The 16,459-nt window shown below is 44.8% G+C and overlaps 1 protein-coding gene across 1 annotated transcript in view; it reads left to right on the top strand.

The window, feature by feature from the left end:
• Positions 1-1,340: 1,340 nt before the first annotated feature.
• The window catches only part of LOC115319483 (Down syndrome cell adhesion molecule homolog), a 194,265-nt gene continuing 179,146 nt past the window's right edge, over positions 1,341-16,459 (top strand). The window contains exons 1-2 of the mRNA XM_040213140.1: positions 1,341-1,361; positions 2,097-2,832. Coding sequence (XP_040069074.1) covers positions 1,341-1,361; positions 2,097-2,832 — 757 coding nt within the window. The remainder of the gene's footprint in view (positions 1,362-2,096; positions 2,833-16,459) is intronic.

Here is a 16,459-nt window from a genome sequence, read left to right as displayed (position 1 = left end):
TCCCCCCCCCCCCTTTTTTTTTTTTGTCTACCCTTACGTTATTTTTGTTCATTTTAGCTTATGGTTGTTTCCTGGTTTCATTTTTTTTTTTATTTTTTCCCATCCTCTATGTGTTTTTTATGTACCTCTGCTTGTTGCGGTTCAGAGGTGTTACACGCGGAGTCTATCCTGAATGGCGCTATAGAACAACAGAGACTTCACCACCCCCTCCCTCCTTTTCCCCTCCCCCCTCCTCCTCCTCCACCCCTCCAATCTTGACGTTCGCCAAGCTAAGCTCGATCCACTATCCTAGGTTTGTTTTCGAAGCATAAACATTGCCTACGGTTAAATCTTTACTTTCTTTTTGATCGGATGTGCTTTAGAGAGTTTGATTTTCATTTGTCTCTTTTCTTAACTATTTCTTACCTACGCACAGACATAACACGCGTTATACAAAAGGAGGAGTTAAATGCTTGGACGTAGCTAGAGATCGCGTTCTTTTTAATAGACCCTTTTAAAAAGTTCACCGAGCAACATTGGCGGTCGCCATTGCTTGGGCACGAAGCGCGTGATTGAGTCCGAGTCCTCGCCGAATGCTGAAGTCACATTCGTTTTCAATACAAGTTCAACATACGTGCCCAAATAATGGCGAACAGACGATGGCGCAGACTTTAGTTTCTTTAGAGTTGCATGCTTTAGAAATTAGCTTGCCAAATTCAAAATATAGAACGACCTGATGCGTTGTTTTCTCTTTACTTCATCCTCCACTGGAAACAGAGTGGTGGATCACAAAAACCTTAATTGCACACTTAGATGTAATGGTATATCTTAAAAAAAATTACACGAGGACACTTAAGATTGCTTACGTGTAGGAATGCAAAAGCGTTCCTACACTGCGCTCTGGCGATGACATCTCGCTCCCCCCCCCCCCCCCCCCCCCCTTGCGCAGACGCGGCGAACCCAGCCGGCTCCACGGCTGCCGTGACGATGCATCTGCGTTGCTGTGCTTTACTTTGTGTTTTATTTCTGAGGCACGTCCGCGTTGACCTTGAGCGGCCCCGCTGTCGTCCGTGACGATGCATGTGCGGTGCTGTGCTTTTCTTTGTGTCTTATTTCTGAGGCGCGTCCACGTTGACTTCGAGCGTCCTTGCCGATTTCCGTCGCGAAGCATCTGATATGACGTGTCGCAGCCAATGGGACTTTAGGTGCCCTTTCACTCAGCCATTTGAAAAATGGGAATTTAGGTACCGTTTTTCGCTGCTACAGACACCGTCGGCTTCGCTCCATGGTACAGTTAATGTTTTCGCATTAAAACAAAAAGTAATTAGAACGTTACAAATTTTTAGCCAACTGCAACTGTGATGGCATATATTTGTGAGAACGTTAGTTTAACTGTAGCTTCATTGCACTTCGGCTGAAGTAAATGCATATGTAACTCAATTACTTTTGCGAGTCGACTAACCCTTTGCATGCTATTACTATTACCCCGAGAAGTAAAAAAATTGTTCGTACAATTACTTGACGGTAAAGTAACCAAACTATACGAGATGACTGGCGAAGGAGAGGCAATGATTGTGCAACGATCAGAGATCGAAGACGAGGAATCGGGGCAGAGAAGTTTTGAAAAGGAACTCGTAGCCGGGGAGCTCGTTCCTCGGAACAGATAAGATCGACACGTCAGATAAGACTGCTTTGTTGCTTCTGTATAGTGTAAATAAATGTTTGCTTTAACGTAACCAACGATGACTACCAGATGTTCCTACATGTGGTGCCGAAACCCGGAACGTAACGACTCAACGAAAGGAATTCGGTAGACCGAAGCAATACCTATCGAACGAAAGAAGCAAGCGAATTTCATCGAGACGAGACTGAAAGATCATGGGCGTCCTCAAGAAAAAACGGAAGACTCTTCGAACGCAGGTAACGAAACTCGTCAGAGAGGCAGAGGATTTACTTCAGCAGATTACAGCGGTCATCGGTGATATAGAGATTTTGATCGATCACCTAATTCTTGCTTGGTATCAACTCAGCCACCTATAGATGCCGCGATCGAGCCTTTGATTAACGAAAGAGGCGCAAAAACGGAGATCACGTAAGTCAGAGATTATACCGACAAGATCGTCACATGCCTCACGAAGCTCAGAAAGAAGGCGGAGGGTGTAGAGAACAGCCAACAAGCAAGCGGTTCCTCGAACAACGGTTGGAGAGCAACACCCGTAAAAGCGAAAGTCAAACTCTCAAAATTAGAACTTACCAAGTTCAACGGCTACCGGAAGAATTGGAAAGCATTCTGGGAGCAGTTTGAATCCACACTCCACACGAATCCGGAACTGACTCCATCGGAAAAGTTTAATTACTTGAGATCGGCACTTACCGGAGATGGATCAGCTGCCATCAAGGGACTACAGTCAACCTCTCGGTGCTACGCGGATGCGATCGACCTTTTACAACAGCGGTTCGGCAAGCAAGACGCTCGGCTACACGACCACATGAAAAGTGTCATGGACACCCAGAAGGTAGCGCCAGAGGGCAATGCCCGAGCCCTGCGTAGTTTGTACGACAGTCTTCAGGCGCACATCCGGGGACTTAGAGCACTAACTGTGGGCGAAAAATCCTACTGCGCAATGCTCTACCCTGTCCTTCTGCAAGCACTACTGAGGGACATGTCCCTAGACTACAACCGAAAGATGTCGTCGGAGGACACAGGGAACGCCACCGCAGCAACGGGCGCCGGTCCCGAGTCTTCAACGGAAAACGTTCACCTGAGAGCTCTACGGACTCTACTCAAATTTGTTCGAGTCGAGGCGGAGAGCCAGGAGAGGAAGTCAGAGGAACACAAGGACGACTTTGGCGGTAAGCCTGAAATTTGTTTCCCTAAACAAGAACTGCCGAAGTAGCTCTCAAACTACACGAAGCTTCGAAACTCTACCGCGGCGGCCTTGTATGTCAGGACTGAAGGCTTGGAATGTTTGTTCTGCAAGTCCAAGGAACACGCCATACCTGACTGAAACGCCAAGATTGAGCTCACCGAGAAAAAACGAAGATTGCAGGCTGAAAACAGATGCTTTCGTTGCACGAGAGCAAACCACATGGCGAGAATGTTTATAAGCCCGTTCTGTTGTATAAAGTGCCACAGCAAACATGCTTTCACCATGTGCCATCCAAGTTTTATTTATGACGCCAAGCTGCACGATCGAACGAGGCGTCAAAACCGAAGAACGTGAGTACGACACCGGTCACCTTCCAAACAATAATAAAGAGTGCCAAGAAGTCAGCCGTCTTCCTACAGACTGCAACCGCATGAGTGGAGACTAGGAAGACCCGGAAGTTGGCCAGAATTATGTTTGAGAGAGGCAGTCAACGTTCCTTTATTACTGAAGAACTCTCCAAGAGACTGAACTGCCGACTCCTAGAGACTGAGATCGTCACAGTCGGCGTATTTGGAGGCGACATCAGTGAACGAACATTTTGTAGGGTTCAAGTGAATTTGCAAGATCAACGTAGCAGAAAACTGTATGAGATCGATGACCTCGAAACAACCACCATCTCCGAACAGGATCTTCCGAGCCCAGATGAAAGCATACTGGCAACACTGGAAGAACTAGGTTGCCTAGTGGGAGACGACGTCACCTGACTACAACACTACGGCGTCAACATTCTTCCAAGATCGGACCACTACTAGGGGTGCGTCACAGACAGAATGCTCCGATTACGTTCAAACCTGACGGCAGTGGAAACTGTATTCAGATGGGTGGTTCAGGGACGAACGATGTCAAGCACCGCGGTTATTAGTTGCTCCCAGGTGGTCGTGCTGAGAACGGCGTTGCGAGAGCCCGAGCCCTTGCAAGCATTAAGCAATTCTGGGAACTTAAGAGCATGGGTGTCATCGACGCATCGGTGGACGATTCTTTGGATGACAATGTCATGCGAGACTCCAAAACTAAGATCGCCAAGACCAATGGAACGCACGAAGTCGGCCTTCTATGGAGGGCAGACGTAAGGTTGGCACACAACAAGGTTGCTCGAATTCCACAAAAGGACTGCCAAAGCGCGGCGTGGCACCACTTGCCGGGAAAGCCCTTACAAAAATTTTTAATGAATTTCATTTGACAGTTTATGGAGTCTACTCATTACATCTTTTCGAGTCTCAATAGAAATGCAAACGAGTTTTGTAACGAGTTCGTAAGGAGTTTACGAAAACTATTGGCCACCGCGTTCCAATTGATGTTTCGACAAAGCTACCGCATAGAGTTTCCAATGTATTTCATATGAATATAATTTGAAAGTCTATTGACACCGTTTCGAGTCTGTGTTGAAAAACAATTGATTTTTTGTAACGAGTCCCTAAGGAGTTTACGAAAACTATTGGCCACCGCGTTTCAATTACGGTTTTGCCGTGCCACCTCATTAGAATTTCTAATAGATCTCATTTGAAAGTCTAGATACACTGCTTTGAGTCTCTGTTGAAAATCAGATGTTTTTTTCTACCACGTTGTACTTGAGGTTTTGACGTGCCATCTCATTAGGTATATTCCGACGAGTCGGAATATACCAAATGAGGTGGCCCATCAAAACCTGAATTGCAACGCTGTAGAAAATAACATTTGATTTTCAACAGAGACTCAAAGCAGTGTATCTAGACTTTCAAATGAAATGTATTAGAAATTATACTCCTAGCATGGGTTTCTAGATAGACGGCTCTAAGGGGGAAGACGGCAATAGGTTGCATAACATGTGGTCCGGATCCGTTGTTTTGAGGGAAGGGGAAAGTGAGTGCAAGTGTTTTACTTATATGTATGCCTATATACGCCTGCAAGGTTCGGAAAATGCCTGCATAAAACCGTGGGAAGAAGTAATAACTGGTTTATTAAAAATGCAAAATTCGAGTATACGGTACACTGCCTTCGTGTTCATGGGGGACCTTGTACTGCCTTCGTGTCCATGGGAGACCTTGTACTGCCTTCGTGTCCATGGGAGACCTTGTACTGCCTTCATGTCCATGGGAGACCTTGTACTGCCTTCATGTCCATGGGAGACCTTGTACTGGTAACCTATAAAGAAAAAAGATGCACAGTTACACGTTGATCTGCTTATCTAAACTTCAATGTTCGCGCAAGGTATCCTGATCACAGCGTAGCACTACCTCAGCGCTGAATCAGTATTACAAACCGGGACATCAGTCCTTTAGGGAAGGAGGACCCTCAGAACACACGATACAGGCCATGGAAGTAGCAGTGACTCGTTGCCTTAACAGGACTGAATTAGCGCTGCACTGTATGTGTGAACCAGCCTTAAATGCAGAAAGTCACATTCAAAATTCCTACATTTTTGCTCACCCAGGCACTTAATTAATAAGAATAAAATGTGCTTCCACGGCTGAGATTTGAACCCAGTGCTGCTGTGTGAGAGCCGGGCATGCCAGCTGCTCTGCTATCTCAGCCGCTTCGGAATGCGACATTACTCTCCCCTCAAAAAGAAGCTTGTCCCATTACAGCAAAAGACGGCATGTCTTTACTCGCTCTTCGTCCCTGTTTATCCGAGGCTGTTTTTTCATCATGTTTGACGGCATCGGCGTTGATGTGCCCGAAAGATGGTCATAAAAATATGTCCTCGGTTCGATGACATCACACTCCACGTGACGACATGACGTACCATGATGTGTGACGCCGCATGATGTAATGTAAAACAAATATTAGAGGGGCACTTAGGTATCCCTACGTGGATTGAATGCGAAAGCATTGCCATTCCTAACAATAGAGGGGAAAAAGAAGGAAGTGTCGTTAGGAATGGCAATGCTTTCGCTTTCCATCCACAAAGGGATACCTAAGTGCCCCTCTAATATTTTGTGTGGAGTAGAGCTCAAATAAACGCCGTACGGTGCAGTATATCCACGATTAAGTTGCTGCTAGTCGTGAGGCTTAATGTTTTGCACCAACAATACCATAGTTTTTCCTCGGTTGCGACGAAGCGCCACTGCGCTACGAACTTGCTAGAAATTTCTGCATATGCGACCGCTTTCTTCTGGAAACCTATGGTGACCTGCCACTCACTTTTGGCCAAAGAACAGTGAAAATACCAGATGGGAAAACAGTCATAACAAGCATTAAAGAAATCAAGATGGGGGTCATAGCATTAGCTTCCTAACGTGGCGAGACTAGCACAGGATTTCTGTTACTCGCCGTTTATAAGACAGGAGTCGACTTTTTCCGGTCTGATCTTAAAAACAAAGTTTGGTTCGGTTAATTTTGTAGCAGAAGGCCCGTGCTTTCCCATTTGTAGGGTCATTTTCTCGGTTCAAAATATGGCACAGAGTCCTTCCCATAAAAATGCATGGGTGCCCGCTAGGACTCTTCGAAATGATTAAATTAACTGAGGTCATGCTATACTCTGTTGCCACTCTAGAATAGCAAAGCCCCTCCCACAAAGCCCTTCACTCTTTTTAATAAGCACACACTAGAGAGGAGGAAAGCCAAGAGGATACCGCCAATCATGGCGAGCAAAGGGGATTGTGGGAGGGGCTTGTGCTATTCTATAGTTGCAACGGACTATAACAAAAGTTTACAGTACTATGAAAACAAAAAGACCAAGTATGCACAGAAATTTGCAGGAAGTGTAGCAGGGAAAGAATAGAAAAAACTGCAGCTGCAATATTTACCCTTTAAATTTCCCTCGACAGCAGAGCAGAGACGACATGCTGGTCGTCAGAGCCTGGAGGGCCACCCCCTTGTACTGGGAGCACATGTAGTCTGAAACAAACAACAAACAAAAAATTAAATGCATGGACAATCCGCACATGCTGTTATTTCGCTTCATTGGCCGCTTCAGAGAAAGCAAGCATGCACACCGTTGTCCAACCATGTCAACTGCTAGCCGAATCTTCCTGCCGCCAGAATTAAGATATTGCTTGCGCTATAAAAAAAAAAAAAAAAAAAAACAATTACACACTACCCAGCTGGCACGCTGAAAGTTCAAACATTGAAGAAACTAACTCATAAAACTTCAATGCACGAGCTACACCTCGTGGACAATACACAAAAGTATGTTCAGTGTAAACCTTGGTGCACTGCAAGGCTGCTTTACCTCAGCCAGTTTGGAACATCTGCAGTTTCATTCTTTTCAAGATATTATGCCTGAAAATTTGTGACAAATTAACTGGGTTAAAAATTTTTAATCGACACCCGGCCCAAATATTTAGGAAGTATACTAGTGGGATAATTTCTAACTTACCATAATTATTTTCGGCATCCTGAAGGCGTCGCTTCAGGGTCCAGTTTTCATATTGGATCCACCTCACCCTCACAGCTGCAACCACACTGAAATGTTTGCAAAGTTTCAGGCAGGGTAATAAACGTCTGCAGTTTCTCTCGAACACCGCTGTCACAAATTTTGTCTTTTTTGTCATTTTGTTCTGTTTAAGGGTGGTTTGGGGGAGGGTCAATTGCGATTCTCGCACATGTTTACCTGAGCGCCAAAGGCATGAGCTCGGATGAGACTATACTCCCTTTCATACTTAGGGTGCAACGTTGTCAAAGCTACTGGCGCGAGCGTGGGGCTTGATCTCGTTGATCATTTGCACGCCTTCTCGCGCAAGCAAAACCGTAGATAAAGCCACGCACCCGCGCCAGCAGCTTTGACAGCGTTGCACGCTAAGTATGAAAGAATATAATGCCGGCCGAGCTTCTTCAAACCAATGGGAAGAGGAAGACAAGAAGAAGAAAGTGGGACTTGGAGCGTTTCAGGTTGACCAACCACGAACCTGTGACAACCGCATAGGTCATTCAACACACGTCCCATACCACTTAAACACTATGTCAAACTGAATTTTGAAGTCAGTCTCAATTCCAACGGTGTATGAATAAAGGCATTCATTTCGTGGCATGCCTTGAAATGAATCGAGGTGACACAAGCTGGGAACACACTGCTGCTGCTTCATTTGGGAATAACTGCGGCCCTCGGCTTTATCACATCACAATTGCAAAATGAAAGAGAAAAAAAAAAGGCGAAAGGAAGAACTGCTTTATCAATCTAAACGACAAATGTAAACCCAGTTCAATTCTAGAAAGCCAGGGGACCAAAGTTTGTCCTAACAGTACAATCCAGTCCACTTCCATAACTTCAAAACAAAAGATGGATATCCTCTTCAACCATTTTGACTGAAAAGGAATATTGGCTCTGCATGAAGCAAATTCCAAGGAAGTCTAACTTCTGAAATGTAATGAAGTATTATCAATGTAATCAACTTATAGTTGAATGACATCAGTACACTGCTAAACCAATAAGACATTTTCTAAAGCAACGGACTGAAAGTAGCATTGGGAATTCAATACATGCTCTGTTGACATAAGCTACAATTTCTTGGACCATACACAGAATAAGTGGCAACTTTTCACTACGCTACACATAGATCCAAACATTAGGACAAATAAAGCAAACCCAACTGGCTAAAAAAAGAAAAAAAAAATTTCTAGCTTCACGAGAAAACGTGGGCCGAGAAAATGGGGAGTTTTAGAATATCGGGCGCTACTTTACAGCGCGTTACGGACGGCAAAATAGCGAGGATTGGGGCGAAGAGTTTTAGAATAGCGTTTCTCTGCCGAGGACCACCCAAAACGCAAGCATCTCGCGCTTAAAACGCCACCAAGATGTCGCGACAGCTTTTATTTGGAAGTTAGAACGTTTAATCTTGAAAATTAAACAAGCTTTTTGTCCAGAGTAACATTTTTATAGTTATTTTATACTCAATGCCGCATGTTTTGTTTTTGTCACTGCCAAGCTGCTCTGTTGTACCAGAGCATTGAAGGACTCCGGTTGTACTTACGAAGCCCAGACAATCCACTACCCAGACATGCTTACACGTCTGCCACGATCGTAAGTACACGCGCCTCGATAGTTCTGAGCTGTGATTCCAGCGATCCGTGGCGTTTTGAAAACGCTTAGACCATACCGACCGCGGGCGCCGAGTGCGACTCACGCAGTTCCAGAGCGGGCGACGGCGTCGAAGACGCGATCAACGGAGATGTCGTGGGCGCCGCCTTTTGCGGTACCCGCGCTATTATCGAGAAATAGCGGGCCCCAAAGCTCGAGTCCGAAGCTTGTTTTGGGTCTGCGCATGCACAGCAGCCACAAGATTACTCTAAAACTCCATAATGTTCACTTCTCGTTCAACGCGTACAATGCAAACAAAGAAGTATGCTTACCAACTGCGTTGAGTTGATCGTTCTGTCGCGTCGTCGGTCTTCCGCGCTCTACTTGAACATAATCATCACAAGAGAAAACTTCACAAATAGATAAACTTGATTAAATTAGCACATTTTCATGTCTAAAGGCATTTCCATCCAGCGACATACCCAACGGCTCCTTGCCCAACGGTCGCAAATGGCGAAACCATGGCGGCAGTGTTGCCAGACGGAGAAAAAAAAAGTCAGCACATCGATCTCCAAAAAGTCAGTAGATTTGCACAAAAATCAGTAGATTCTACGAAATCTGTGTTTTGCCATTTTCATTAAACCATTTTTCGAAGAAATACTATAAAGCAACAAATAACATGGTAATAAACACAAATAAAATATGAAAAAAACAAGACCAGTTCTCGATTAATTCTTTATGAAAAACAAAGCAAAATGGCACCTTGAATGTATATATATATATGGGTGTTTTCATCTCAAATCGGGCTGGCTAAAAGGGTCTAATTTTTAATTTTAACGAAAAAAATATATGTTTTGGGGGTATTTCTCAAATGAAGGAGGGCGCAAACCGCATGTACTCCCGATTTTTCGTTCTCGAGTAACGAGCCGTAGAAGCCGCAGTGGCAGAAACTAGTGTTTTTGCCTGCCGTCGCAGGTCGCGTGGTTGACACCCTCTGCTAACACTATTGTTTTCTCTACACCCTTTTAACTTTTCCCCCTCATTTAATAGGTATTATAAAGATACCTTGATGTATTCAAATATTTTTGGAATTTGATTGTTTTCTAAAATACGTGTAAAACTCGTCACTCCGGTCGCTTTTTGGTCAAATTTGACAGGTCATTACTTTGTCTGTACTTAAGGTAAATTTTCTCTCTTTGGCTCTACAGAAAGCCCAAAGCAAGCCCATTATAGATATAATAATATCATTATTATCTGCCAAGTAGCCGCTCCGCTACCTTCACGTAAACGTTCTGAAAAATAACAAATGTTCACAAATTTCACGAGATTGCGGCTCAAACAGAGGACATACAACCAAAATATTACATTTCTAGACTGTTTTTTCTTGTAGTCGACCAATATGTCTAGAAGAATTTAAAAAATAAAAATTTACAAAAATGGGGTTTTTGAGAAAATCGATCTCAAACTTTCAACATTTGTTATTTCTTGCAACGTTTACGTGAGGGTAGCGTAGCGTCTAGTAGACAGGTCATAATGATATTATTATATCTATAATGGGCTTACTTCGGGCTTTCTGTAGAGCCAAAGAAAGAAAATTTACCTTAAGTACAGACAAAGTAATGACCTGTCAAATTTGACCAAAAAGCGACCGGAGTGACGAGTTTGATGTGTTTTAAAAAACAATAAATTCCTAAAAATATTTGAATACATCAAGGTATCTTTATAATACCTATTAAATGAGGGGGGAAAGTTAAAAGGGTGTAGAGAAAACAATAGCGTTAGCAGAGGGTGTCAAACACGCGACCTGCGACGGCAGGCAAAAACACTAGTTTCTGCCACTGCGGCTTTTACGGCTCGTACCTCGAGAACAAAAAATCGGGAAAACATGCGGTTTGCGCCCTCCTTCATTTGAAAAATGCCCCCAAAACATATATCTTTTTCGTTAAAATTAAAAATTAGACCCTTTTAGCCTGCTCGATTTGAGATGAAATCACCCATATATATATATATATATGTATATATTTACCAGCATTGACTAGTGTTGCGATTTCGAGGATTATTCGTTGAAATCGATGCTAAGCCACTTTTGGGATCAACAGATGAGGGAGACAGTGGGACATCCACCTGTCGCTATTATTGAAACGAAACCGAAACAAGACGTTCCAGCAAGTGCGCGTGTGCATGCTCATTTTATGTCCTCCGCAAGTTGCCATCTATCCTTACTGGGTTGAGGAAGGTTTTTGACGCAACGCTGTCGGCGTGGAGCACTGTCAAGGCTACACGTCGTCTGCTACGGGCTTATTTCTTTTTCGCCTGACTCAAAGCTTGCGTTCGAACGTGGAGAAACTTAATTAGTTAGCTTTTTAAGCCACTGAGGAATAACATTATATTATTTTCTTGCCAAGGCCTGCTAAATAAAAGTTAACCGAAATTTGGATGTCGATCCCATGCATTCCTCCGGGCGAATGAATGAAAATGGCGGCCCTCCCCGCTCAACTGGGAGCAGCCGAGAGTTCACGCGCATGCGCTCACGCCAATTGCTCTCTGCCGCAGGCTGATTTGCTCACTCGGGAGGGAGACGTTACGGCGGCGAGCGGATGATCACCGTCAAACCCAACGTTGGTCGAACCTGCTCTGTGTGTATGAATATACGCTCGAATAGGTTTGGTTTCTGGGCCGTCTAGCCCATAGAGTTATTATGATGTACGCTCTGTGGTCTAGCCCAGTGGTTCTCAAATGGGGGTCCGCGGGCCCTAAGGAGTCCGCGAAGGCATTCTAGGGGTCCGCGAAGCCCTGCCTCATCAGTCAAGCCCGGCAATAAAAGTTGTCTTTTCTTCCGATCAAAAAGGAATTTTTCCATTTACGGGCTAGTTTTCTCGTCTGTATGTCAATAAGAGAAGTCTACTTCACACTAGCCCTTAGCTAAATCCATTTATAATGTCATGATTATATTTAACTTTTACATTCCCCTCCACTCACCACGAAAAAGGGTCCTCCATCATCTTCACTGGTCCACAAGGGGTACGCGGAACATCAGTGGTTGAGAACCACTGGTCTAGCCAGTGCTTCGTTTTTAATTCTGGGAGAATATGAGTTTCCTTTCATGGGCGACCCTGTGAACTGAAGGGGCCTAATAATAAATTTTTAATATGTTTACTAAAAAAAGGTCAGTAGATTTCCTTCTTTTTCAGTGAATCAGTAGACCCGGAACAGAATCAGTAGATCTACTGATAAATCAGTAGACCTGGCAACACTGCATGGCGGAAAAAAGAAAAAAAAAAACAAAGAACTGGTGTCGCTACCGATGGGGCGTCGAAGACACGATCCTTAAAATATGAAACCGAAACCAGTAAAAGTTACAGTACTGAAACCGAAACTGACCAAATCGCGGTAGAGGGACGCCGTAAATAGGTCTGTTCACATGATGCATCGTGTTGGCGAATCTTGTGTCGCAAAACTAGGCGTCCTGTTTCCCTTCGTCTGTGTCCCTGTATTTTTTCGGCGCTTTTTGCTTGCAAAACTAGGTTTCGGGAAGCAGATTCCCCATCTGAACTCGACCGAAAAAGTGGCGCGCCTGCGAAAAAAGTGGTGCGTGTTTCTCGCTTCTGCAGCAATTTTTCGTTGAAACCTCACCGACGCCCGTCAATCACCCGAAGGAGAAACGCGGACGCTGCCAATGGCCGCTCGACTTCGCTATGACGTCTGACCTTCGAGGAGGAGCGAGCTTTTGGAGGAGTCTGATTTTTGACCGATCCCGTATCCGAGCTTTGCCGAAAGAAAACAAACAAACATGGCGAGCGACAAGCCCCCCTATGCGACAAGCGGAGAAGCGGTGCGTACGGGCGACGAGTCTTGGTCTTACTCGGTTGCAGGTGTGTGAACGGCGCCTACAGTACGGATTGGGGGCGCGGTGCAAATTCGTCAACAGTCGCGGTGGGTGCAAGTACCGTATATAAACATGATGACTGGGGATAACGTTCTTTATTAGCGGTGTAAAAATGTCCGAAATGCTTCGAGATCATCTCGCGGTTTTTCCCGGGTTCGGCAGAACTAGTAAACCCAGTGAGCCGAATCTGACGAAATTCATTGAGTGGCATTAATAAAACAGGCTGTCCCTTCACACTGTGCGTACTTCATATCATTTTGATGCGAAACGCTTCTTATTCCCGGTGCAGCTGACAAGGTTTGGCGAAATTCTCGTGAGTCAATACGTCACAGGTTTCGCGCGTCAAACTCCACGTGTGAACAGGCCGATTTCGCGAAATCTTGGTTTCGCTAAACTGTGGCGCGTTGAAGAGATACATCGTGTGAATAAGCCTTTAGGAGTAAAAGAGGGTGAATACAGTTATTATTTTAAGCACAGGAAATAAATCTGTATATCAGAACTAGCACCGACACGCTATTTGTTTCGGGTGCAATGCAGTAGGGAGTAGATTTATTGATTTTATTTTTGATAACACTCATTTCAATGTGTAATGAGTAAACTCAAAAGAATTGCTATTGATTGGGTAACGATAAACCTCACTTGAATTTGTAATGAGTAAACTCAAAAGAATTGATATTTATTGAGTAACGATAAACCTCACTTGAATTTGTAATGAGTAAATTCAAAAGAATAGATATGGAGTGGCTAATGATAAAACTCATTTAATGATGAGTTTCTTATGAGTTTCATTTGACTCTATGAAAACACATTAGAAGCTCAATTGAAACTCATTGTTCATTTTTGTAAGGGAGGAGAGCCCCGCCGACCTCATGTCACGAGGTCTGACAGCATCTTGATTGGTCTCCGCTCCACTCTGTTGGTCGGGGACTAGTTGGTTACCATAGGGTGCCTTCATGTGCGCTTCGCGTAGAGTGATGCCCACTACCTGTTTCCCTTTCCCACACCCTCTTCCACCGCCATTTTGTTCCTCTTATTGTTTCCCCGTGCGCCGAAAAGTGGCCTTTGTGTCCATTGGCCCTCCCATTCGAAGGGGAAAATGCTAATCCTCCCTCCGTGGGTTCCACAACGCTGCTCCGAACTTGGGAGATAAGGTGCTTGTCTCCGGGAGGGTTATAAGCCCCACGAATTATCCCCGAGAACCAAAATGGCTGCTGGTTTGTCGGCGAGTGGTATTACAAAGGGTGGCATCACCCTAGCAAAGCGCACATGAAGGCTCCCTAGGTTACAATGTTGCTAGCTAAAGAATGGCCAAAGGGGAACCACGAGGAGCCACCTCGAGATACTCTCGAGGAGAGAGGATCAAGGGCCGACGTATTGGACAGTATTTCAACGCCATCTGCATCGCTGATCGACGTCACCACATTTATCTCGGCTTCAAGACTCAACCGAACAACAGCGTGGATGTTTTGCTTCCTTCACAACGTCAGGTCAACGGAAAAACGATGGGGGCAGCAGACTACAGAGGAAATCCAAGGAGTGCAAGCAAACTGGCTAAAAGAGGCACAGCGGTCGGCCTTTGCGGCCGAGCTTCGACGCGCGACCTACAGAATCGAGACCCCATCTACTTCTCTTCTCCGAGACTTCAGTACTTTCATCGACCAGGCTTCAGTACTTTCATCTCATAAGAGGTCGACTCCGATCCGACAACATGACATATGATGAACAAAACCCCATCGTACTACCGCAACAGCATCGATATTCCACGCCATTTGTGATCGAAGCTGACCTGATGATGCTACACGCAGGAGTGAGAGACTCTTTAGTTCAGCTCCACGAGAGGTATTGGATTCTTCGGGGCCTAGAGCTGGTGAAAAAGGTGTTGCGCGCATGTGTGACGTGCCAGCGATTTAGTGCCACCCCGGCGAGCGCTCCAACGGGACCTTTGCCGTGTACGAAAACGACGCAGGCTGAACCTTTTGAGGTAGTTGGTGTAGATTTTGCAGGGCCGTTGTACATACAGGCAAAAGAGGTAACCCGTAAGTTGTTACATCACGCTGTTCACTCGTGGAGTAACGCGGGCGGTCCACTTGGAGCTCGTACCAGATATATCGACGAGAAATTTTCTTCTAACTTTTTGTAGGTTTGTGTCACGAAGGGGACTTTGCCGCATTGTCTACTCTGACAACGCACTAACCTTCAAGTGAGCCTCGAGAGACCTGGCATAACTTTCGAAGATCCTACGACACTCAGAATTGGTGAATCATTTCGCCAATGCGACCGCTGAGTGGTGTTTTATAGTTGAGTGTTCTCCTTGGAGGGGAGGATTGTACGAGAGACTGTTTTTTGTTTGTTTTGTTTTTATTTATACATACTGCCGGCTGCCATTTGTGAGCCAAGGCAAGAAAGGGCACACAGGGCAACACACAAGAAGAAAACCACATTACACGCTAGTGAAAAAAAAAACGCATCTAGGACTGCACATCTAAGAAATAACGCTGTAATGATGAGGAAAATTCCTGAACGGACGAGACATTGGTAATGTTGGCAGGGAGACTATTCCATTCGTTAATGATTCGTACGAAAAAGTAGTTTATTAAACATTGGGTTCTGCTGTAAGGTACCACAATTGTGTTGGAGTGCCCGTGTCGTGTGGGACGGGATGTGTTAAATTGCATAAATCTGTCAAATGAAACGCGAGATGAGTCATGTACAATGGTATACAAAAGTTTTAGACGATTAATTTTGCGCCGGGTTGAAAGACGCTTAATTTTCGACCTATTGTACACGTTAGTGAAAGAGCTCATTCTTCTGTATTCGTTGTAAATGAAGCGCAGTGCTTTCTTCTGTACCCCCTCGAGTCGATCAATATTACGTTTAGTCGCAGGGTCCCAAACAACATCCGCGTATTCTAAAACAGGTCGTATTACTGTCGTGTAGATTGCAAGCCTGGTTGCAGGGGTACAGTGCTTCAGTCGCCTCTTTAATGATCATAGCTTTGCTGATGCCTTCTGAGCAGTCCAGGATATGTGGCTATTCCAACTGAGGTTTGAGGAGATAATGACACCTAAGTATTTGAATTCGTGCGCAACTTGTAAAGGGGAGTTTTGTATACAAAAGTTAAATTCCAAGGGTTACCTTTAGTGCGTTACTCTTGTTTGTACACTTTTCGAGCTGTTTAGCAACATTTGCCATTCCTTACACCATTGAAAAATTGAACACAAGCACTTGTTTAAAGTAAGTTGGTCATTGCTTGAAGCTATTTCAGCAAAAAGCACACAGACATCTGCAAAAAACCGGCAGTGTATACGCTCATCAACCGTCAAATCATTTAGAAAAGCAAAAAAGAGCAGTGGGCCCAGCACCGATCCTTGTGGAACGCCCGAGATAACTGATACAATTGGGGAACAAGCCCCACACTCTTCAACGATGTGATGACGGTTGCTCAAGTAAGAATCCAACCATCGCATGAGCTTAGCGTTTCCGAGAATCACTCTTAGCTTGATAAGTAGTTTGCTGTGTGACACGCGATCAAAAGCCTTGGCGAAATCTAGGAATACTACATCCATTTGCCCTCCCCCCCCCCCCCCCCCCTTGACGACGACTTTTGCAAGTTCATTTACTATATAAAGGAGCTGAGTTACCGTAGAGTAGCCACGCCGGAAACCGTGCTGGCTCTCTGGTAAAAAAACTTATTTGATTCAGAATGTGACATGACATGACTAAATAAAA

This window comes from Ixodes scapularis, unplaced genomic scaffold (genome assembly GCF_016920785.2).
Source record: "Ixodes scapularis isolate PalLabHiFi unplaced genomic scaffold, ASM1692078v2 PGA_scaffold7__128_contigs__length_106722199, whole genome shotgun sequence".
Classification (NCBI taxonomy): Eukaryota; Metazoa; Arthropoda; class Arachnida; order Ixodida; family Ixodidae; genus Ixodes; species Ixodes scapularis.
This window is presented reverse-complemented; position numbering and strand designations above follow the sequence as displayed.